At 42.9% G+C, this 24,968-nt stretch overlaps 1 protein-coding gene across 5 annotated transcripts in view; it reads left to right on the top strand.

Moving 5' to 3' along the window:
- rnf220a (ring finger protein 220a) overlaps positions 1 to 7,405 on the top strand; it is a 176,609-nt gene extending 169,204 nt beyond the window's left edge. For 2 of the 5 annotated variants that reach the window (XM_054760520.1, XM_054760507.1), the window contains exons 13-15: positions 513 to 707; positions 1,096 to 1,170; positions 5,696 to 7,405. In XM_054760520.1, coding sequence (XP_054616495.1) covers positions 513 to 707; positions 1,096 to 1,170; positions 5,696 to 5,767 — 342 coding nt within the window. In that variant the 3' untranslated portion in view covers positions 5,768 to 7,405. The remainder of the gene's footprint in view (positions 1 to 512; positions 708 to 1,095; positions 1,171 to 5,695) is intronic. The other 3 variants (XM_054760537.1, XM_054760528.1, XR_008566816.1) reach the window with 2 other exon arrangements.
- Positions 7,406 to 24,968: the final 17,563 nt, after the last annotated feature.

The following is a 24,968-nucleotide window of genomic DNA, read 5'->3' as shown; positions in this document are numbered from 1 at the left end:
TGTGTCTCCTCATCCGTCACTGTCCCTCATCAGTCACGCACCTTTGGGCAAATATGTGCACTGCCTTTATACACGGACCCCCTGAAAGTAATCCGTCACTGCCGTGAGCGTGCCAGCATGCTGCCGTCCTCCTGCTCTGTGTCGATGTTACCATGCTGTACGTTTGGAGGTCGTGTCCGCTGGTACGACAGGGAGTTGCATGTTAGTACACGAAGAACTCACTGCTTTGCATTAAATGTGGTCAAATGCGGAGTGATGCATTTGCTGCTGGGTTAACCCCATTTATTGGATTCCTGAGTGGATTCCCCTTTCTCATTGGCTCTCAACTTTCACTGGTACACATGCTGTCATTTGTGTGGGACTTGGCGTCTTTGTGTGTCTGTTGCGTGTCCGTCGCACACCGTTGGGCGTATGTGTGATCAGAACAAGCTGCACCTCTATGATTAGCTGCCACCTTTCGCCCCCACCCCCTTCTCCTCCCCCCGATACCCCCCTCCCCCTCCCTTCCGCAGAAGAAGCCTGCTATCCAGTCAGGTGTGGAAATCAAGAAACTAGGGGCGTGGCCCGGTCCCCGCCCTTTGGCCAGCGAGGTCGGAGAGAGGCTGCCTAAGTCCCTCCCCCTCGGCCTGTACTACCTGTACAGGGGCCTTGTGATTGGTGGCTACAGCAGCGGCTTAAAGAGGCTCCTCCCACAGCCTCTACGGAGGGTAAGGCACCCCCCGCCCTCCCTTTGACCGCATCCTCCCTCATCTCTCCGTTCTTTTGAGAGAGCACCGATCTGATTGGATTCATTCATGGCTGTCTCCATCATCTCCCCCCCCCCGAGCCTGCCTCCCTGTCGTCGCTGCTCGTTGCCTGCCAATATTGTCTATGCGTGTGTGCATAAACAACCTGCAGGTCGCCACTGCAATACCCCCCCGCACCCCCCATGCTGCCTTGCCTAGTGGTTCTGTGGCTGTCGTGTCATGTCGTGGTCAGTGGTGTGATGCACCTGATTGGTCAGGGTCGGTCTTTGTCTCAAAGTGCTATTTTGGTTGTTCACTAAGGTACTCCAAACGAATGTAGAGTCAACCTTTCTTCTCTGTGTGTGTGCAGGACTCCTACACTATGCCTCTCACATCCATTCAGTGCTGGCACGTCCACTGTGAAGAATGCTGGCTCCGGACTCTGGTATGCACCGCACGCACGCACGCACGCACACACACACACACCACTTTGGTCTGGTTCATTATGAGATAGTTGAATCTATTAGATGTGTGTAATTATCTGGTACTAACGGAGCATGGCCAAAGTGTATTTCTGCTGCTGGGAGGATAAACAATCTACTCATTTGCTTCCCGTATTTTCATTTCGGTCGTCTCTCCTTTTTCCTTTTAAGCATTCTTTGATTTTGTTCATGTCGTGGCCTCACACCTTGACTTCCTGTGGCGCTAAATCATGAACACTCACAGGTGCATATTACAACTGCTGTTATGCTTTCCCCAACAAAGAATGCTACCGTATTTTCCGGACGATTGCCAGTAGGCGCATTTAGCGGTATTTAGGATCGTGTTATCATCAGGTCCTAACAACATTCAATTCACAAGACAAAGCAGAGGGAGGGGGCAACGTTTACGCCAACGAGGAGACAAACTAAACCTACAGAAGCTGAAATAAGTCATGTTTTTTTAAGTACAGGGACACAATAAATGCTTTCAAAGACGACACGTTTTTGATGCCACGATTCATCCCAGTGTTTAGAAATGTATCAAACTGCCATAGTCTAACACCAAAACTTCTTTTTTGTATTCACAAATAAATTTAAATAGACTGGAAATCACACGTGGGTATTTAGTTAGTCAGTGGTTGACTCAGCAGCTACAGTCTCCCAAGCGAGACATAATTAGTCATAATTAAATATCTACAAACTAAAGCTACAGAAGCTGAAATAAGTCTTATTTTTCTACGTACATGGACACAATCAGTGTTTTTGAAGAAGACACCATTAATACGTGACAAGCCACGACGCGTCCCGGTGCGTAGAAACTTATCAAACGGCCGTAATTTAACACCAAAACCTGTTTTTTGTATTCACAGGTCCGTTAAAATAGACTGAAAATCACATGTGTGTATTTAGTTAGTCTGTGACTGACGCAGCGGCTACAGTCTCCAAACATAATTAGTGTCCTAATGAAAGACATGAGACACTGCTGTCTAAAATGGCACATTTCTGAATCTATGCAGGTATCGTGTTGTTACAGTTGCACACGATACAAATGAGTGCTAAACGTGTCACAAACAAGGATTTATTACACAAGCAGCAACTTGCAGCGAGCTGGTGTTCTAAATTAGTTGCGTGGCTTTTAGTTCCTCTCTCTTGACTTTCACAGAGACATTTAGCGGATGTGAATAACACCTTAAATGAGGCCTATTGTTTCCATCTGCCACATACCTGCACGTTGTGTGAGTGCGCACTCGCGCCGGCGCCAGTCCGATAATGAACGGGACGTTAAACTCATAGCCTGGAGACGACTATAAAAAAAATGTGTGTGGATCAAAGCGAATGCTGCGGCATCTAGTTAACGCCAGCACACCCCCTCCTTGCTTTATTCAGCAAAACAGTGTGTGTGCGCACACAAACATAGCAACACAGCTGTCAAATGGGAAGTGGGGAGTCCAGCACTGAAGAGTCACAAATCCCCACCCCCTATTAAAATATACCTATCAAAAATCTGGACTGTACCACTAAAATCAGCAGGGGCTCATGTAATTATTTCCCACACGATGAATATCTTTCAGTTGACATACTAAAAATGTACTTTTATAGCACCGGTCATGGAAACACAAGAGTGTATTTCTGTGTATTCATGTGTTTTTCATTTGACAAACGGCAAAGGTCTACTGAGCGCTGAGCAGGCACAGGACAGCAACGGAGCCCACCCTGTCTGAACGTCTTACAGGCTGCATTATCACCTGCTGCTTTACAGCAGATGGAACACGGGTTCCTAAAAAGGAGGGCCGAGAGGGAGGCAGGCAGATTTAGATTTATGGGGGGGTGAGGTCTTCCCCCACCTGTCGAGCGCTGGTAAACTGTCAAAGGACATGTGGTGGCATAAAAGTTACACAAGTGACGAAATGCCTCAGCTATACCGGCCAGGATCACCGTGTAAGGTCGTTGTGTGTTGAGGATCAATGTTGGGTTTTTTTTTCCCTCTCATTCATCAAGTGTTTGGTGCAGCTAGCGCCTGAGGTGCCCCACACTATCCATGACGTTTTTACAGCGCGTCACATGTTGGAGAAAAGAAGCATTGGATTTGCTCACCCTCTCACCCGACAGCGCAGTACGCCTCACTGGAGCATTTTTTAAAATGATCGGTTGTCAGAGCTATCTTATCTGATTTATCTGCATGTCGTTAAAGCCTCATATGGCCCCAATAATTATAAGTCCGATATTTATCGTGCACCATCAAAAAAAACAATAAATAAATGAAATTGCAGTTATTGCCAGTATTCAGAGATCAACTGTACACCATAATTGAAACCTCGTCCATTTTTTTGCCAACATGAAGTTTCCCCCCATGGCAGACAAATAATGTCAGGTAAAATATAACAAAAATAAGATGGTCCAATAGGAATTGAGAAGCATGTGTCCACAAATCTGAGTTGTATTTGCGAAGATTGTGGAAAAACTGACATGATGATAATGATTTTAAGAATGATAGAGACCCAAACATACTGTATATACTGTATGTTTGATATATACAGTATATACAGCATAACATACTGTATATACTGTATGTTTGATACATACAGTATATACAGCATAATACTGTATATACTGTATGTTTGATATATACAGTATATACAGCATAACATACTGTATATACTGTATGTTTGATACATACAGTATATACAGCATAATACTGTATATACTGTATGTTTGATATATACAGTATATACAGCATAACATACTGTATATACTGTATGTTTGATACATACAGTATATACAGCATAACATACTGTATATACTGTATGTTTGATATATACAGCATAAGATACTGTATATACTGTGTTTGATATATACAGTATATACAACATAAGATACTGTATATACTGTATGTTTGATATATACAGTATATACAGCATGAGATACTGTATATACCATGATATATACAGTATATACAGCATAACATACTGTATATACTGTATGTTTCAAGCAGGTGTATGAATATTATTATTTTTTGGCCTCTGTTGTGTGGATTCCTCAACTAATACAAAATAATTTCATTCTGTTGTTTTGCACTTACAAAATAATAATTATTGAACATTTTTTAGCAGTTTTACATTTTACCTATATCATCACATATTAAATTATTAACATTTTGGCTAAATAAACACAAATAATAATGTATACAGTGGTGTGAAAAAGTGTTTTGCGCCCTTCCTGAGTTCTTTTTTTTTTTTGCATGTTTGTCACACTTAAATGTTTCAGATCATCATACAAATGTAAATATTAGTCAAAGACAACACAACTGAACACAAAATGCAGTTTTTAAATGAAACTTTTTATTATTAAGGGAGAAACAAAATCCAAAGCTACATGGCCCTGTGTGGAAAAAGTGATTGCCCCCTAAACAAAAAAGGTTGGGCCCCCCTTAGCAGCAACAACTGCAGTCAAACGTTTGTGATAACTTGCAATGAGTCTTTTCCAGCGCTGTGGAGGAATTTAGCAGAATTGTTGTCATTCAGCCACACTGGAGGCTTTTCCAACATGAAGCGCCTTTTTAAGGTCATGCCACAGCATCTCAATAGCATTCAGACTCAACTTTTGTCTCGTCAGACCACAGAGTATTTTCCCAAAGGTCTTGGGGATCATCAAGATGTTTTCTGGCAAAATTGAGACGAGCCTTAATGTTGTTTTTGTTCAGCAGTGGTTTTGGTCTTGGAACTCTGCCATGCAGGCCGTTTTTGCCCAGTGTCTTTCTTATGGTGGAGTCATGAACTCTGACCTTAACTGAGGCAAGTGAGACCTGCAGTTCTTTGGATGTTGTTGTGGGGTCTTTTGTGACCTCTCGAATGAGTCGTGGCCGCGCTCTCAGGGTCATTTTGGTTGGCCGGCCACTCCTGGGAAGTTTCAACACTGTTCCATGTTTTGGCCATTTGTGGATAATGGCTCTCACTGTGGTTTGCTGGAGTCCCAAAGCTTTAGAAATGACTTTCTAACCTTTTCCACACTCAGAGAGCTTAATCTCACTTTGTGTTTTAACGGGGGGGCAATCACTTTTTCACACAGGGCCATGTAGGTTTGGATTTTTTTTCTCCCTTAATAATAATTAAAAACTGCATTTTGTGTTGAGTTGTGTTGTCATTGATTAATTTTTGAATCTGTTGATGATCTGAAATATTTAAGTGTGACAAACATGTAAAAAAAAAAAAATCAGGAAGGGGGCAAACATTTTTTTCACACCACTGTAAATATGTATTTGAAATACAAAATATCAATATTTTTTTGGAGTGCAATGTATTATATTTTTGGAATATATGTATATATTGCATTTTTTGGGGTATATTTTTTGTGGGAGCAGGAATTTTTCAAATTATTATTATTTTTTTTTATCAAAAACCCACAAATTAGTGGGGTCGTGCACGCTAAATCGCGAGTATGTGTGGTGGATCCACTGCACGCTGAAGATGAACTCTGTCCTGTTGCTCGCAGGGGAACAAGAAGCTGTGCCCACAGTGCAACACCATCACCTCACCCGGGGACCTGCGACGTGTCTACTTGTAAAGAGCACACCTCCACCCACTCGTCCACCCCTCCACCACTGGATGTCACGTCCACCACCATTTCCAGTCGTCATGTTGCCTCCCCTCCACACTCTGTGGGCCCCACACCTTCCTCGAGAGACAAAGCTTTAGGGGGGAGTGTCTTAAGGTTGAACTGGCATGAGCAGTGCTCACTGTCTGTGGCCACCCTACCCCTCACTGACCCCCACACGGAACTCTGGGTGTCACATAAGATGGACATCTCGACACACGTAGCCCTGCTGAGACCTTTTGGAACTTGTGAACCACCCGACCTTCCCACCCTGTGCTCTGGTTCCGCTTCAGTGTCATAACTGGGCAGGAAGGGTTTTTCTTTTGTTGTTGTTGTCGTCCGCCCTTATTTTATGCACAGAAATAATTCTAGAAGACGCCTGGCCACTACAACTGAGCTTTCATACAAACTAAGAAGACAGTGTTACAGGAAAAAAAACATGCAGTCCAAGCACATGTAAGTAAGGTCAATGTATGTTTACACACTTATAGTACACTCATGCATACAGTTTTGCAGCACACACACACACACACACACACAGGTGTGTACAATGTAAGTTCTCTTTTTAGTCTTAACAGTTTGCAGAGAAAATGGCTAGAATAAATAAAGCCTTCCTTATTTTCAAAAACCAGTATCATTTGATGAAGTTTCACTGTACAGAAAAAAAGCAAGTAAAACTCAAGACTAGATGGTCAAGATTTAGGTGTAATTTTTCTGCAGAATACTTTGATGAATTGTAGATCTAAAAAATAAGCAAGTGATGATCTTTTGTTTAGTTTCATGGGTGGGAGAGCTGCTTGATATCCAAGACGTCCTCAAGCGGAGCGATGGAAGTGCTCTTCAACAACTGCTTTCACTTGGAAACGGCTTCGGGTCATAGTCAAGGCTACCGAGTTTCAACCACAAAAAGTCTTTTCCCCCGTTATTCTCATGCCGCTTTGCTGCAAAGGTCAAAAGAAAGGCACTTCTCGCTCGATGAAAAAGGAATATCCGAGGCTGGACTGGCAACCGTGAGGTGCGACTCCACCCTCTTCCTTCTTTCTCTGGCAGCAGCAGCCAAGGTGGTGGTGTGCTTTGTGTTTGTAAAAACTATGTATTCTGTGATGTCTGTATTGTTGTCAGAAATGCTGAAAAAAGAAAATAAAACATTCTCAAACACCGCAAGTGGTCCCGTTCACAAACCCGAGTCATGAAATAAGAAATATATTAAAAGGTGTTTATTCTTGTTAAAAAAAAAAAGGGGGGGGGGGGGGGTGCTCAAGAGGTTGGCCTTATGCTAAAGAGACCTTTCTGTCTGTGCATTTGAATAGGCTTTGTGTCATTGTTTGGACAAAACTGCTCATTTCCACTGGTTTGTTTTTTTAAACGCCTTTTAAATCTCCTGTAGCAAGACATTCTTGGTCCACTCAACAGTCAGCAACACGGTAAACAGGAAGTGATGCTCCATTTTGGCTTTCCACGCTGATTCGAACTTGCCCCAAAGATGACAAATTGCACAAGATGAATTATGTCACAATTATTTTGTGTCTTGTATATTCTTGGAAATGGTACGTGTCTTTCCCGTTTGTAAACTACATTTGACATTAATTAAAATGATTGTAAATCTCACTTTACCCCCCTCCCTTGTCTCTTTTTTTCCTGTTTCCCCCTTGCTTGTCAATGCACTCACTCGCTAGGCGACTATGTAGCTCAGTATTATTATTGTGTTTCTACTTTGCAACATCTAATATAAAAATATACTGATATTACTAATTATACCGAATATACTGATATATATTATACCTCTATAACTCGAATAAATCACTGCCTTTGGTAATTTTTAAGTCTCAACATCTATAAAGCGTTTCTCGTTCATTGCGCCCTGAGCCGTACGTCAACCTCGCCGCCATATTGAATGTGTCAAGGCTGCGCTGTACTTGAATACAAGTAAATGCTTACTTTATAATGGAGCGCCTTTCAACAAAGAAATTTAAGTTAATTGTTAAAGTGCCAAACTGTTTCCTATGTATATTAGTGATTTTGTAAACGAGAGGCATTAACTTCAATTACTTTGTAGAAAGGCGCTTTATGAACGTAAGTACATGTACTTGTATTCATTTACTGCGTAACCTTGACACATCCAATATGGCGATGCGGTTGACGTATCGCAGCACTGGACAAAACCCACTTGCGGCGTCTAGCTATGTCTATGGAACATGTGTCAAACTCGTGCCCTGGAGGGCTGAGACGCTGCAGGTTTTCTCTCCAACCAGTTTCTTCAGCAGGTGATTTAAGTGAGGAGCTCCGTCCCACAAACTGAAGGTGTTGATCATTAAAATCACCTGCTTTAGTGACTGGCTGGAAAGAAAACCTGCAGTGTCTCCGCCCTCCATGGTAGGAGTTTGACACCCCTGGTTTATGGCGTCACCGAGCGACTTTTAGGCCAACCAATAGCCGCTCTTTTTACTGAGGCGTGTGGGCTTTGCTGCTATTAAAACTACATGTCCAAGAAGGCACTGCGAAATCTGTGCGTAGCTTCACCGCTAATCAGCGCTCACTTAATAAGGTTTAGCATGACATTTCAGTACAAATAAGTGCTTCTGAGTATATTATTAAAACATACTGTACAACATGCTGTTGTTACCCCAACAACAAACTCGTGAGGTTTGGTGGGTAAAGTTAGCAGCTCATGAGAGGCCCGGCTAACTGCTGGTAGCTAGCGCAGAAGCTAAGTTGATAGCCAGTGTTGAATTTGCACAGTAAAAGCGGGGTAGTTACACCCTTCTTTGGATGGAAAAACTATTTATTACCAGTTAAAAAAAATACTCTGTTTTTACTAATGAAAGGGTCAAGCCTGAAACCGTCGTATCATCCATGCCGAATTAAGCGGTCATGTGACTAAGTTGGACTAATGGTTAGAGAGGACAGTTCCGTAAAGCAGAACAGAAATTAATATGGAGTATACCCAAGTTATGTCCTTTTTCCTAATTGTACGTGATTTGAGAATCCTTGTCTTGGAAATTTGGAGAAGCGTGAAATGTACTTGTCACATGTTTTAATTACTTAGCGCAGCATTTTACTCACACACTCGTATTCCCCCAGGAAGTAAGTAAAGTGTGTGTGTGTGTGTGTGTGTGTGTGTGTGTGTGTGTGCAAAGTGCAGACAGCATTGCCATCTAGTGGATTTTAGCATGGATTAACAACGCCCTCCCCACACACACACACACACACACACACACACACCCCTATCGTTAGCAAATGCATGCAACTGCTGTTCATTTGTTTTCTTGACTGAGAGTTTTAATTGTGTAAATGTGGATTTAAGTCAAATGCAATTTAAGGGGAGCGTCTTGTGAAATATGTTGGAGCTTTGCTCAATTATGCACAACCTGTAAGTGGGTCGACTTGTCCACAGGAGGGCAGTGTCTAACCAGGAAACAACATGTACGTTATTGCGGGGGCGTCCAGACTTTTTCACGTTGATATTTTGGCAAGCACCACGTGCGGATATGCTTCCATGTATTTCATCTCAGCTTTGTCATGGAGGTGAAAAAGCCTATTATTAATATTAACTTCACTCTTTGCCCCCCATTTTTGCTGTTATTTTTATTTCCCCCAAATATGTTTCTTCTCATGATATTAGGATGACTTTATTCCCATAATGTGATTTATTTATTATCATTTCCCCCGAGCTAATTTTCCAAAAATGACTTTATTTTGTTTATCATTATATCACAACTAAAAAAAAAAAACATAACATTTTTTCTTTAATATTTCATTATTTTTTGTAAAATTTCACATTTTTTTCCTGTTCAAATATGACTTTTTTGCTGAATATTTTTACTTTATTATTGTAAAAATAACTGCTGTTTTTTAAAAACTTTATTCCCATAATATAATAAATTTTTTACCCCAACTTAATTTTTCCAAAACTACAACTTTAATATTATTTCTTTGTTTCTCATAATATTAAGAGTTTATTCCTTTAAAATTACAACCTTTTTTGCTCCTTAGAGTAGAACTTTTTTCTCTTAATATTGTGACTTTATTTTTGCAACATTACATCTGTTATTTTATTTTATTTTATTTTTGACTGTCCATCTATTTCAACCTGGCAATATTTGGACTTTATTCCCATTCCCATTATTCCTAACCTTAATTTTCTAAAAATTACAACTTTATTTTTTTTGTTTCTCATTATTCTTCTTAGTTCTTCAACTCGATGCTATTAAAAAGGGCATTATTTTTCCTCATAATATTTTTTTTTTTTTATAATTTGACTTTATTCTCATAAAAGTTCAGCTTTTTTCCATTTCTGCTGAGTTTTTTATTTTCCAACTATTTCAACTTTCTTTTTGTAAATGTTCTTCTTTTTCTTAAATTTGGACTTTATTCCCATAATATTAAAATTTTTACCTCAACTTAATTTTCCAAAAATCACAACTGTATTTATTTCTCGATTTGATGTTTCTCATAATAATACTAATTAAAAAAAATAACACATTTTCCCTTTTGTTCCTTAAAATTTGGACTTTATTCTTGTTATTCTTACAGCTTTTTTCCCATTTCTGTTGTAGATTTTTTAAAAATTTCCCACTTTTTTCTACTTCCTTCTGCTCATTTTTGTTCTCATAATATTATGACTTTATTCCCAAAATATTATAACTTATATTTGAAACTACTTTGCCAAAAATTACAACTTGATTTTGTTTTTGTTTCTCATCATATTTCACCTTTTAAAAAATAGCAGATTTTTATTTAATATTTCAACTTTATGCTATTAAAATGACATTATTTTTCCTCGTTATAGTACAGGTCTTTTTTTCTCGAGTACAACTGTTTTTCTCTTAATATTTTGACTTTGTTCTTGTAAAATTACTGCAGATTTTTTTTTTTTTCGTTTTTGCTGGGGTTTTTTGTTTTGTGAAATAATATTTTTACATCGTGCGGCGGGCCAATAAAAAAACAGACCTGGACTTGTTCAATGGTAAGTTTATTAGGAAATGAAATAGTGTGAAACAGCAGTATTTATCTAGCATCGACCGTATGTGCGTTGCTGTATTTACTACTGCTACGACTGCAGTAGACAATAATTACAGAGCCACAACAGTCCTTATTGGCTAAGGGACAACTCGCCCCTTGTGTTCTGTGTTCTGATTGGCTGTAGACCATTTTCAATCAATCTCCTTCGTGCAAGTTGCCTGTTGTGGTCAAAAGTTGCCAGAAAACTAGCTCACTGTGTTTGCTAGCCGCCAATAAACAATCGAAGAAGAAGAAGCTAAGCGGCTAAATGAGTCTTTTCTTCGAGGAGCACCTCCAAACGAGGGAACGCTGTTTTCACACTGTGTTAGAACTTTTTAGTATTTTGTTTTGTTTGTTTTCTCATTAGATTATTTTTAAAAATAAGGTATTTTTGTCTTTAATATTTTAGTTTTTCCTCGTGATATTGCGAGTTCATTCATGTTTTTTTGTTTTTTCTTTTAATTTCCAACAATTTCAATTGATGACTATATTGCCTAATATTTTGACTTTATTCTCCTAACATTGTGATGTTTTCCACAACCTAATTTTCCCCAAAAATGCCTACTTTAGTTGTTGTTTTGTTTGTTTTTCACCATATCACGACTTTAAAAAAAGTCCTCATAGTGTTACACCCTTATTCTCCTAAAATTTTGTCTTTTTCACTTTTTTCTGTTAATATTTTTGACTTTATTCTTGTACAATCGCTGCTGATTTTTCCGCTTTTGCTGTTTTTGGTTTTCTTGTTGACATTTTTCGAAGGCTGCACTTGGGACACCTTTGCCCTCGACGGACCAAATCATCATGAAGCAAACACCAACCGTCAGAAAAGAGGCAAAACTGTTTTCCAAAGCCGAAGCTGACGTGTGTGACGTGTTTTGTTTTGCCTAAAACACAAAGTTCACAGCTCTGCTTTCGTGGATGACTTCGGAAATGAGAACATAGTCACACCGGAGGGGCTGAAATCAGAGGATGTTTACGTTAATCGATTAATCGGATCCCAAAATGGTTGTGGATTCATTAGATCATCGATTCGTGCGTTGATTGTTGTTGCGCTGCCTGTCAACGCTCCCGTTTTTCCCAAGTAACTCTGGTGTTTTTCCCTTCTTTCCAGGCGCTTCCAGGCGGAAAAACACAATTGTTTGTGGTAGCACAGCTTCCGGTCCGCTCGGCAACGCTCCAAAGGAGTCGACTTTTCTCGTAGAAAGACCAGAATTTCCCTTATTTTTTGGAAATTTCCCTTAATGTCTTGATGGGACCCCATTTGTTGTCAATTGTTTTCGTCTATTTCACTTGGAAATGTGATGATTGGGAGGAACTCCACTGCTCACTAAAGTGCAAACGTTTGCCGTTTTGTTTGTTTGTTTGTACCTTTTCCACAAAAGGCTTTCTTCTGCCTCCTGATTGGCTGTAATAGTCTAAAAGTTGGTGATGTATTCCGGCTTTCCCAAGTCATCTGTCATCTACAAGTAGTTCATTCTCCAACACCAGAGCTCCTTTTATCTTGGTTAGCCGACCCCCCCCAGGGGAGAACACGGGGGGTTCTTGACACAGGTTTCCAGTGTCTAAGAGGAAGATGACAACACCAGATAAAAGGGGGTGTGAGGACTGCACTGCACGAGCAGCCATACTTGAAAGAAGCCCAAATGATATTAAAATGAGACCACTTTTCTTATTTCAAGCCAAAAATTCTGCCGATGGGGGCCGCAAAAGTTGCTCGGCTTCGAATTCTGCTAACTTTTTGTGTTATTCTATTTTCCTACCATTTCTCCAATTAACCTTTCATGCATGTGGGAGGAAGTCAGTGCACGGGGGGTGGGGTGGGGGGGTTGGGGGTGGGGTCGGGGGGGGTTGACGGTCCTGATGGCTTCCAACCGGCATGACAAGGAGATCCCACCTGAGATGTTTTCCACACGGCACAGTGGCGCCGTCATGATCCTTCAATGGAACAACTGAGCTTTAGGCTGTGCAGGGGCGTCAAACGGCAGCCGGGTATGTGGAGATGTTGCAGGGGGCATCCCTCACGACTGAAGGCTCTCGTCTGTGTGTTAATGACTGGCTTTTTCAACAGGACAACCCAATGGGAAACATTTGGGGATGGATGGCAAAGGAAGTGTACAAAAATGGACATGAGTTCCACACAGTGGATGCCCTCCGTGAAGCATCTTCACCACCTGGAGCAACATCCCCACTAGCCTCCTGGAAACACTGGCTAACGCTGACTTTAATGCTTGTTTGCTTGTATTTTTCAGATTTTTTTTTCTCCAGTTTCAGGCTTTCAGCGTAAGACGTATGCGTGTTTGCCGACACAACTAATCTTCCCAAAGCTCGGCTGTGAAGTTAGCTTCATCTGTTTGAATTGTGCTTAGCACAGCTCCAAATCCACAAAAGGTGCGAGACGACACGAACATTTCCACTCAAACATACTTCCACGCTCAAGTAACCCAAGATATCCAACAAAAAAATAATCATTTTTATTGGGACTTCTGATCCAAAATCAGAGGAAACGTCAACGCAATGCTAGTGGGAGAGTTTGGGGGGGACACGTTTTTGTGTTTACTCTGTGCGACACGTCTTGTGACTCCCATGCGGATTAGCACTCATGATCGTTGTGTAATGCTTATAATAGACGGCGGTAATCGGCGTTAGAATCGCCTCACTAAGCTGCTAGTTTGTCAAACGGGAGCGTCTAGTGTGGTTGTTTTTGTTAAGATTCTTTACAAACAGTGAAACAATGCTTAGTTAGCGAAGACAGCACACACCTTCAAGCCTTCAGGTCTGATTCCTTTTGGATGCGTTGGCACGGACACACCCACGGACAGATGAAAGCAGGTAACGTGTCCCTCATCGTGCAACTGTTACCCCAACTCAGGGGTCGGGAACCTTTTTGGCCAAGAGAGGCCACCCCTGTGAGGACAGGTGGCATAGAAAAAGGGTGGAAGACTCGAGTTTTTCTGACTCACGAGTACTCGAAGACTTGAGTTTCACTGATACTCAACAAAGAATTGACTTTCACTGACTGTCGGGTATGCGAGGAAGACCTGAGCTTCTCTGACTCGTGGGTGCTGAACGAAGACTCGGGTTTCATTCACTCACAGGTACTCGACGAAGACTTGAGTTTCAACGACCCGTTGGTGCGCGACGAAAACTTGAGTTTCATTGACTCACAGGTACTTGGTGAAGACTTGGGTTTCACTGACTCACGGGTACTCAATGAAGACGCTGGTTTCACTGACTCACGGGTACTCAATGAAGACGCTGGTTTCACTGACTCATGGGAACTCAAAGAAGACTTGATTTTTTCTGACTCATGAGTACTCAAACTTGAGTTTCACCGACTCAAGGGTACTCGAGGAAGACTTTCAGTTCATAGTTTAGTTTAATTTCAGTGACTCAAGGGCACTCAAAGAAGACTGGTTTCATTGACTCACAGATACTGGACAAAGACTTGAGTCCAATGACTCATAGATATGTGATTAAGACTCGAGTTTCACCGACTCTCGGTACTCGAGGAAGACAAGTTTCACTGACTCATGGACATGCAAAGAATACTCGAATTTCTCTGACTCGTGGGTACTCAATGAAGACGCGTGTTTTACTGACTCATGGGTCCTCAAAGAAGACTTGAGTTTCACTGACTCAAGGGTACTCGATGAAGACTGTTTTCATTGACTCACAAGCACTCAACAAAGACTTGAGTTCAATGACTCGTGGATACTTGACGAAGACTTGAGTTCCACTGACTCATGGGTACTAGATGAAGGCTTGTATTTCTCTGACTCACGGGGACTCCACAAAGACTTGGGTTTCACTGACTCACGGGTACTCAAGGAAGACTTACTTGGGCTTCTCTGACTCACGGGTACTTGACGAAGACTTGATTTTCACTGACTCGCGGGTACCCGACGAAGACTTGAACTTCCACTGACTCACGGATGCTCGCTGGGCATCCACAGCTCGTCTGCAGAACTTGTCGCCCGTGTGTGAGTTACTGCACGAACGCTCTGTGATGTCTGACTCGAGTGAATCAAATCAACTACCCGATTCATTTCAGTGAGTGACTCATAACTTGAACGCAAGTGTCCCATCCCTGATGGAAATATGAACAGACTGCATGTCGTTTATCGGACGTGTCTACCACGGTTCGATATCGGGCTACAGTATACTTCCTTCCAAACTGATGTGACAGCTTCCACTTTGGTCGTGGTGGACAACCACGAGCCTCCTTGTTCGTGTGTCTCGCTTCCAATGAGGAACGAGAGGGACGGGCAGAGCGCTGCGTGTCTGTCTGTGCCTTTCGTGAGCTGAATGGATGTGTTGCCTCGGGCGAGACCCGACAGGCTGGCCGGCTGCCGACCTGTCCGTCATTCTTGCACACGGCTGCACTCACCTGTTCAAATACGTCCTTCATTAGAGGGGGGAGGGAGTGCAGTGGGCTCGGGTATCCGGGCTAGGTGAGAAAGTCGCATATCGACTTCTACGCGTCACCGATCGCTGCATTGTTAGATGTTATGATATTTTACTTACGTGTGATTGAATGTTTCCTCAGACAGAGAAATCAGGGGAGGAAGCTTCAGTGTTAACACGATCGTCAAACATGCTCCCTTGGTTCTGTTTGCTGTGCAAATACCACAATTAACCGCTTTGGTCGTAGGTTTCATTTTAGTCACATTCAAGCACAAATGATGCAAACTTTGACCAGTGGATCCCCCGCACATTTGCACAATTTTTCCACTTTCATTTTTATTCCCCTGCAAACTCGCATCTCATTCACCGCAAGTCAGTAATAATTTATAAATACGTGATAATACAGGGAAAATGTACAGCGTATATGTACCAGCACACACTCGTAGTCATGGCATAGTAAACCTATTTACAGTCTTCTAAATACGCTTTTTAACATTATCAGAGCCCTCAAGACATGAACTAGCACCCCTACAGTCACCTTTACATTTGTTTGACCCAATATAGTAGATATAATCAGAGAAAATAAGACATATTAGGCATAAATAAGATGACATAGACTCACGCGTTAGCAGTTCAGTGTTTTTTCCTGGACAGGGAAACTTTCTTGCGGCTTTAAATGGCGTTACTCTCCTATTACCCAATATAGCGGACAGAATAAGAGTAAATAAGCCGCGTAGGATGTAAATAAAACTCCTGCTCGAGCACTGTCACGGTAAATGTGTCCCCCCGGGGAACCTTAATGAGGAGTCTCGTGCCTGTCTCACCAAACACGACACAGTGGCCGATGTAGAATACAGTCCTGCCTTGTGTTTGTATTTTAGTTCATTTAGATCATTTTTAATGCTTGAAAATGTTTCATTTAGGCCAAGAATAAGTACAATTTACTTAAATATGCATATATTTTTTTATTAATAATAGACTGTATCCAACCAATCCGTATCCAAGGTGAATACAGCCTATTAGATGAAAAAATATGCATATTTAAGCACATTTTGTGATTTTTCTTTTTTGCCTAATTGTAGCATTTTCAATCATAATCAAAATGTGTTAAAATACAAATGTAAGACATTCAGAAGATGCATTCAAAGACGCTAGGATGATATGTAGTGTTCTACACTGGCCACTAGGTGTCAGTAATGTTAATGTAATGTTCGGTGAGACACGCAAGGACCAGTTTTGCACCAGGCGTTTATCGCAGGTTTGAATGATCTCACAGCAGGCACGATAATCCCTAACACGGGCTACTTTTGCGGCAAGCTAATACTCAACTCTGAACCAGCGACGTCACTACCTTTCCGCGCCACCGGAACACATTCCCAGCAACACACATGAGTAAGTCTTTTTTACGTCTTAAATGGCTTATTGTCTGTTACTATATTGTTGGACGCAACAACGCACCAAAGCCCTGCTTCTCAACAACCGAATACGGACGCAAATCCTCGGCAATAAAAGCGTTTCAAGCAGAAACGCTCTTCCGAGTTGGGTGGAAAATGAGTTATCACCTGCTGGATGGTTCTCTGGTCAGCAGCATCTTTAGCTGATGTTTTTCCTCCTGGTTCGGGTAGAAACGTGCTACGTGCTTTCCCACATTTGACGTGTTCGAAAAATATTTGACGCTTGGATGCCAAAGCTTGCATATTGTCCATTTCGTTTTTACCTTCAACTGCGTGAAAGCCAAAGTGCTTTGAGACGCTCCAGACGGTCGGAGTTTCTTTCTGGTAGCGTCTTACTCTGAGGTGCAGCACCGTAAACAGTCCCTGCCGGGTTTTTTTCTTCCGTCCGAATCGATTATTGACATTTATGAATCCATTAATAACCCCTACCTACCATAGCTTGATGCATCATTTATTCTTGGCGGTTGCCTGTACAAAATGCATGTAATACGTGAGTGAGCAGTGGCGGTAGGGTTTGGAGGGGAGGGAGCGAGCCGTGTGTCAGAAAGAAACACGGTCGTCTCGGTCCGGACCGCCACGGAAAGCACGACTCTACTGTGTTTCCTCCACGCTCACCCTGGTGTCCTACCATCCTTCCTCACATCTTCCACTTTCTCGGCCTCACCTATCAATCTTCTCTCAGCTCTCTCTCTCTCTCTCTCTCCCGCCCCGCGTCTCGGTACCCGTGCGGAGGCTGAGAGATTTTGATGTTGTCCCAGACAATGGACGATTTGGGTGATTTCCTGTGCGCCAGTGTCATATGATTTTTGTCCCGAGGCTGAGCTGATCCTGAGCCTTTTGTCTGTCTGGCCCGAGCCGTGGAAGTCAGACTTCCCTCTTTCTCTTGCTCTCTTTTCATGTGGCCTGTGTGAATGAGCCCAGTCCACGGCCATTGTGGCGTGATTTAGTGATTTCTCCAGCGGATCCGATGACCGAGGGGCTTGACGTGCGGTGTCAACGGTGTATTTGATACAAGCAGGCAGACCTTTCACAGGGATGGGGAAGACATGCGCATTGTGGCAAACAATAGCTTTTGTCTTGCCGGATAAAGGAGAAGGTTTTGGGAGCATATTCACGTTCCTGTGGCAATTAGATGATTTGAATGTGAAGTTGCATGAGACATGCTTTGTCTGCATTGTCTCTTTAAAGTTCAGTCGCTCGTAATCACTTCACCGGTATATCTCCACGCAACATTTATTTTCTTTACAGTTTTGGCCTAATTCTTTTTCATGTGAAGCGTGTGTGCATCAGCATGACATGCTGGCGTGTACGCCGATGAACATGAATAGGGTAAATGATCTTAATCGGGAAACGTCAGCCTGAATGCTGGGTTCATTTCGTAGCCCAGCACATTTACAACCCCAGGATATGAAAGCGGTAGATGTCAATAATGTGAAAAGTCATTCTCAAATTCACGGAGCTGAAGTGCCACAGGATTCTTGACACAGCCACTTATGACTTGTGACCGGGGGGGGGTTAAGTATAGCGATGTTATTATAAAAGTGACACTTATTTCTGTGTTGCAGGATTCAGGAACATGCAAAAGATGATAAAGTGATAATAATTTAGGCATGCGGCTCTTCAGCCGCCGTGTTGTCGCTCTTTTGATCATCACAATAGGAAAAAAGTGGTGTGAAGAAGTGTTTTCCCCCTTCCTGATTTTTTTTTTTATGCATGTTTGTCACACTTAAATTTCAGATCAGCAAACAAATGTAAATATTAGTCAACAACAAGGCTCGTCTCAATTTTGCCAAAAAACATCTTGATGATCCCCAAGACCTTTGGGAAAATACTCTGTGGTCTGACGAGACAAAAGTTGAACTTGTTGGAAGGTGTGTGTCCCATTACATCTGGCATTTCAGAAATCATAGCAACAGTAAAATATGGTGGTGGTAGTGTGATGGTCTGGGGCTGTTTTGCTGTTCAGCTGACCTTAAAAAGGCGCTTGATGCTGGAAAAGCCTCCAATGTGGCTGAATGACAACAATTCTGCTAAATTCCTCCACAGCGCTGGAAGAGACTCATTGCAAGTTATGGCAAACGCTTGATTGCAGTTGTTGCTGCTAAGGGGGGGCAACCACACTAGCTTTAGGGGGCAATCACTTTTTCACACGGACATGTAGCTTTGGATAATAAAAAGTGTCATTTAAAAAATGCATTTTGTGTTGAGTTGTGTTGTCATTGACTAATATTTACATTTGATCATCTGAAACATTTAAGACTGACAAACATGCAAAAGGGGGGAAAAAACTTTTTCACACCACTGTGTGTATTTTTACTTTGGTTTATTTTATATCTTGGAGTTCAAAGTGAAACTTCAAAGGAAAAGTGTGCTTTTTTTGCAGTTTTGCCCATCATCCACAATCCCTTTCGAGACATGAACATGCGTCATTCACTTTTCTGTGCGTTCTAAAGATATAAAAACAGCTAAAAAGCGGAAGATTGCACGTAATGGGACGCACCTAGGCCTTCTAAAAAAACCCCACCAAAAATGTGACAACAATTGACATAAAATGACCTGCATATGAACCAAGTTACGGCGACACTGTTATTATTATTGTTATTAACATTGTTACGCCCAAGTACTATGTTAGTAATGTAGTGACACCACACCACAGCTGGCTAGCGACTAGCTTCACAACACACTGGATCACAACGCCTCAGGCCACTAAGGTAGATGACGCTATATATCGGGGCTGCCGCCGCTGCTGCTCTGTTTTTGTTTTTGACGCTAGGCGTAGCGTTCCTTTCTATGTTGCTATGTTCCCAAAATGATGTAAGTAGTCCATGTTGTCATGAATGCACCTGTTACTCTATGCTCACAGCATGGATAGAAAACCATCAAACCTTGTTGGAGCTTTTTTTTTAATAGCAGGCTTTCTAGGCGGAATGGGTGTGTCCATTATGTGTTTATACGTGTATATCAGGAGACATAATGAAGTGCAAAAATTTAAAATTTTTTAATTAAGTATTATTCTTAGAAAATGTTAAAAATTTAATACATTTTTTTTTTTACAAATTATTACAATTTTTTTTAATTAATGGGAGCGCACAAAATGTCGGGATACGGAACACCGTAGAAGTTTGTATTGGTTCATTAAAGTACCATTAAAGTCCAATAAAGCCCATCCATCCATCCATTCTCTATGCCGCCTATCCTAATTAGGGTCGCGCGGGTATGCTGCAGCCTTTCCCAGCTGACTTCCGGCGTGAGGCGGGGTGCACCCTGGACTGGTCGCCAGCCAATCACAGGGCACATATAGACAAACAACCATCCGCTATGGACAATTTAGAGTTGCCTATTAACCTAACATGCATGTTTTTGGAATGTGGGAGGAAACCGGAGTACCTGGAGAAACGCACACAGAGATGCCCAAGCGGAGAGTCGAACACAGGTCTTCCCGATCTCCTGACTGTGTGGCCAACAGGCTAACCACTCATCCACCGTGCGGCCCTTGCTATGACCAAACGGCAGGAAAAAGAAGGAATGACACCTCCATCCATTTTAATCCTGGTCACACTTGGTCGCAGGCATTCCCAGGCCAGCTGAGAGCCTGTCCCATGTCTGCCCCAAGGCATGGACACGCCCAAGCTACCTAAACTCCTCTTCTCCTATGTCCCCAGGTGAGCCCAGGCTCACTGCGAAAGGAAGTTCAAGACCGTAGGTAAGGGTGCTGCAAACGTTTTATAGATGGGCCCGTAACACGAGAGCTTCGCCCTTGGCTCGTTTCTCTCGTCACCACAACAATCCAATACAGCGACCGCATTTCTGCAGAAAACCACACTGATCCATCTGCGGATGTCCAGCTTTAGCCAGCATCCGCAGCCGCAAAACATCCCAGTCAATGCTAAAGATCACAGCTTGAGTCAGCCCCAGGCACTTCATCTGCAGATGAGATACTCAGGCCTCCAAACATGTAATGATGTCTTCATTTCGGGACTAATGAAGGCTTATTCTGGTCTATTCTATTCTATATCTGTCCTAGTTCGTCCCAGTGCTAACACAAGGCTTGGCGCCCTGCTTGAGAGAACAAGCGAGACAAGATTTTTGAGGGTTACGACAAGGACACAGGAAATTACCTTGATGTTCAAAATGAGGAGTAACAAGTCAAAGGCTTACATGAGTGACCCAGACAGCGGCACATGCATGCTGTGAGAGTCTGCTTGATCAAAATACAGTAGAACCTTGGTTAGCGTCGTTAATGCGTTCCAGAGGGTTCAACCCAAACCGACGTTAACCGAATCCATTTTTCCCATAAGAAATCATGTAAATCCAGAAAGCCAAAAATATTGACACAAAACATGTTTGTATAGTTTAAAAATGAGAGTTTGACATGCAGGAAACAATTGGAAATGCATTGAAATGATGAAATGTACAATTAAGGTTACTTTTACTTTCACTGAAGACGTGATTCTTGACTTGAACACAGGAAAAGCCTTCAATGTTCGTTCATCCCTTTCTGTTGTCATTCATGTACGTCATATACGTACTGATTTTCTTGTCCAGTCCTTGATGTCATCGCTCTACCGTTTCCGCTGTCTTCCACTGGTCCATCCATACATCCATCTTCTTCTGCTTATCTGAGGTCGGGGGGCGGGGGCAGCAGCCTAAGCAGGGGAGCCCAGACTTCCTTCTCCCCGGCTACTTCGTCCAACTCCTTCCGGCGGATTCCGAGTCCTTCCTAGGCCAGTGGAGAGACATAGTCTCTCCAACGTGTCCTGGGTCTTCACTGAGGCCTTCTACCGGTCGGACGTGCCCTGAACACCTCCCCAGGTTCTACTCAGTTTCTCACCTTATCTCTAAGGGAGAGCCCAGTCACCCTACGGAGAAAACTCATTTCAGCCGCTTGTACACGCATGTCTTTTCGGTCACTACCCAAAGCTCATGACCATAGGTGAGGGTAGGAACGTAGATGCAGAGCGATGCAGGGTCCGCATCACTGCAGGCGCCTCAGTAATCCGCCTGTCCATCTCACGTTCCAGTCTTCCCTCACTCGTGAACAAGACGCCGAGGTACTTAAACTCCTCCACTTGGGGCAGGAAGTCATCCCCAACCCGGAGATGGCAGTCCACCCTTTTCCACGGACTCGAATCATGGACTCGGACTTGAAGGTGCTGATTCTCATCCCAGCCGTTTCACACTCGACTGCGAACAATCCAGCGAGAGTTGAAGGTCACAGAGGGATGAAGCCAGCAGGACCACATCATCTGCAAAAAGCAGAGACCCGATCCTGCAGCCACCAAACCAGAACCCCTCAACGCCGTGGATGTGCCTAGAAATTCTGTCCATAAAAGTAATGAACAGAATCAGTGACAAAGGGCAGCCCTGGTGGAGTCCAACCCTCACTGGAAACGAGTCCGACTTATTGCCGGCAATGCGAACCAAACTCTGACACCGGTCATACGGGGAACGAACCACCTAAATTAGGTGGTCCCCGTATTCCCGGAGTACTCCCCACAGGATTCCTAGAGGAACACGGTTGAATGGCATCTCCAAGTCCACAAACCTCTGATCTGTCAACCGTTAATCCATCCCTCAAAAATGCGGGTGCCGAGGTTCTTAGCTCTTATGACCTGGCCAAAGAATTGCAACGACCCCTTCTTGATATTTGTCATGATTCTCCCTTCTGTTCCCATTTCTTCCAATTGATTCATTGGTTCGATGGGCCGTTCAGCCGATACGCAAGGTTCGCCTATTACCGCTCATTTCGAAAGCTCTCAGGCCATGCTTCACATCCATAAAGCGCCACCGGCCGCACCAGCGTTTTAGCTAGCTAATAGGATGCTAAAAAGGAAGGCGTTTTGTGATTAAAAAAAACAAACCTGAAGCTTACCCGCGACCCTAGTGAGGATAAGCGGCATGGATGGATGGATGGATGGATGGATGGATGGATGGATGGATGGATGGATGGATGGAAGGATGGATGGATGGATGGATGGATGGATGGATGGATGGATGGATGGAAGGATGGATGGATGGATGGATGGATGGATGGATGGATGGATGGAAGGATGGATGGATGGATGGATGGATGGATGGATGGATGGATGGATGGATGGATGGATGGATGGATGACGTTAGGGTGTCACAAGATCTGGCGTCTTGAGATTAAAACACAATCACAATTAATTTAAATTAATACCTTGACACAGTAAATTAAAATGAACTTGATCATTTTGCTGGTGTCCATGTATTGCCGTGTGCACGCCTGTTCGTTTTCCTCGTCTCTCGCCTCCAAACGGTTGGCTCGTCACCTAAATGCTTGATAGAACAATGGCGTTCCATAGAATAACGGCGAACGGAGTGAGACCGCTTGTCGGTCGAACAGTCGCCTTGTCTCTGTGACGTTTTCTCAGCAAAGTAAATACTTGTACAAACGGAATACCGCATAAATTGTGTGCGTTCGCAGAAAGTCATCGCAAAAGAAGTGCTGCTGTCTAACGCACTTGAAAAGCCAGCGTTTTAAGAAATGCTGCAAACGTTTGACGGTCAGTACGAATTGACTGTGAGAAAACGCACGTCACAAACGGCAACTCAACAACTTTAAAGATGACATATTAAAGGAAATACTGCATTATTATTATCCATTTTTTGTAATTATTATATATCATAACAGTGGTTAATTTGGTCCCAAAAAATGTTGACAGTAACAATAACATTGGTTAGTGTCAATTTGTGGGACAATAAACATTTCAAAATGCACCCGAATTGTTTTGTGCCTGATTGTTTGTTAGTTATATTTTTTCATTGTACTTTTTAAAAAAAATTCCTGTTAAAATCTCGTCTACTTGTCTCGTGTCGTGAGTTGGGTGCCTCGTGACGTCCCAGTGTATTAGCAGTGTATTAACAACACGGCGAGACGACCACCATATTGTACGCTAACCGAGGCGAGATTGTGGTTGAGCCAAAAACACGCTAACCGGGGCGAACGCGAACCGAGGTTCCACCCAACCACGGTTTTCGAGGACGTCTGAGTAGGCCTGTGTAATTAAGCCATTTTCTATAATGCTGTTGTTTGAAGTTGTGTTGTTAAACATCCCATAAAGCCTTGCATAGTTTCACCTGAACGACGTAATGAGCTTTTGCAGAGTCAGCACTGGGGTGTGTCCGAGTTGCAGTTTGTCGTGGTGTGCGATTGCTAGGGGGTGTCGGCACGTACCTCGGTTTTCAAGGCCCAGATGGCGGCTGGGCTGTTTGTTACGATACATTTCTTGCATCCTGGATAGACACATTGTGGCCTTGACCCGATAGACTGGTTTTAGCAACAGGTTTTCCCAGCCGTACTTTGTTAAACAAACAAAGAGGCTAGCGACTGCTCGTGGAACACCATATTAGCTTGCAAAATCAAATCTTTTTTTCAAATGTGTCGATGTCGCCTGCATTTCTACACACACCAAACCTACCGGAGAAGTTTTTAGACAACGGACGGATGGGTGGATTGATGGGAATGGATCTCCATTCCCTGGGCGTATCTCGCACCAATTGTCTGTCACCTCCTGTGACCGCCAGTGAAGACGGAGCAGTTGGCTTTGATCACACACACACACGCACACACGCGCACACACACGCACACACACACACACGCACACACTGGAGGCCTCCATATCGTTTCATATGTCATTTCAAGATAAGGTCCATCTGACCTGGTGTGCAAATGTTTGTAACCAGATCCGAAGCAGATCAAATGTGCTTGGAGCTGAAATCTGCACCGACGTATTTATCAGTAAACAGTCTCATCTCGGGCCCGATGAATTTTCTTTCTTCAGGTTTTTTTTACTTTCTACACTTACTGTGCCAGCATAGGGAATGCACTTTTTTGATGTCGATGCACTACGTCATCGGCCAGTTTTGCCCATTACAGTATTTCAGAAAACGCTTGGATAACTTTTTTAATAAAATCTTCAAAAGACTGCTCTTATTTTTTAGACCGGAAGTGTGTTCCGTGTGTTGGGAATGTTTGTTGACGGTGAAGTCGAGCTGGGAGCGAGAATAAACGTGCCTCTGATCCTTATTTCACTCGGAACTTCCACGGCATCAGCGGCCATCGTAAAAACCCTCGCTTGCGTGAAAGGGTCCCTGACGTGATTGATCAGCTTTGCTTAAATATGTTACGTATTATTGTTATTGTATTCATATGTATTGTTTCTAATTAGCTTCTACGTTGTCCCGTTTTTGAAAGTGAACGCTAAATTCCCAAAAATGGGGACCCTTTAACAAGCGGTAAAACACAACACGGTGTAAACACTCTCACACAGCCGCGCTAGCATCTTTGC

Source organism: Dunckerocampus dactyliophorus, chromosome 2 (assembly GCF_027744805.1).
Source record: "Dunckerocampus dactyliophorus isolate RoL2022-P2 chromosome 2, RoL_Ddac_1.1, whole genome shotgun sequence".
NCBI classification, from domain to species: Eukaryota; Metazoa; Chordata; class Actinopteri; order Syngnathiformes; family Syngnathidae; genus Dunckerocampus; species Dunckerocampus dactyliophorus.
The sequence above is the reverse complement of the archived record's forward strand: the minus strand, read 5'-3'. Positions and strand labels throughout refer to the sequence as shown.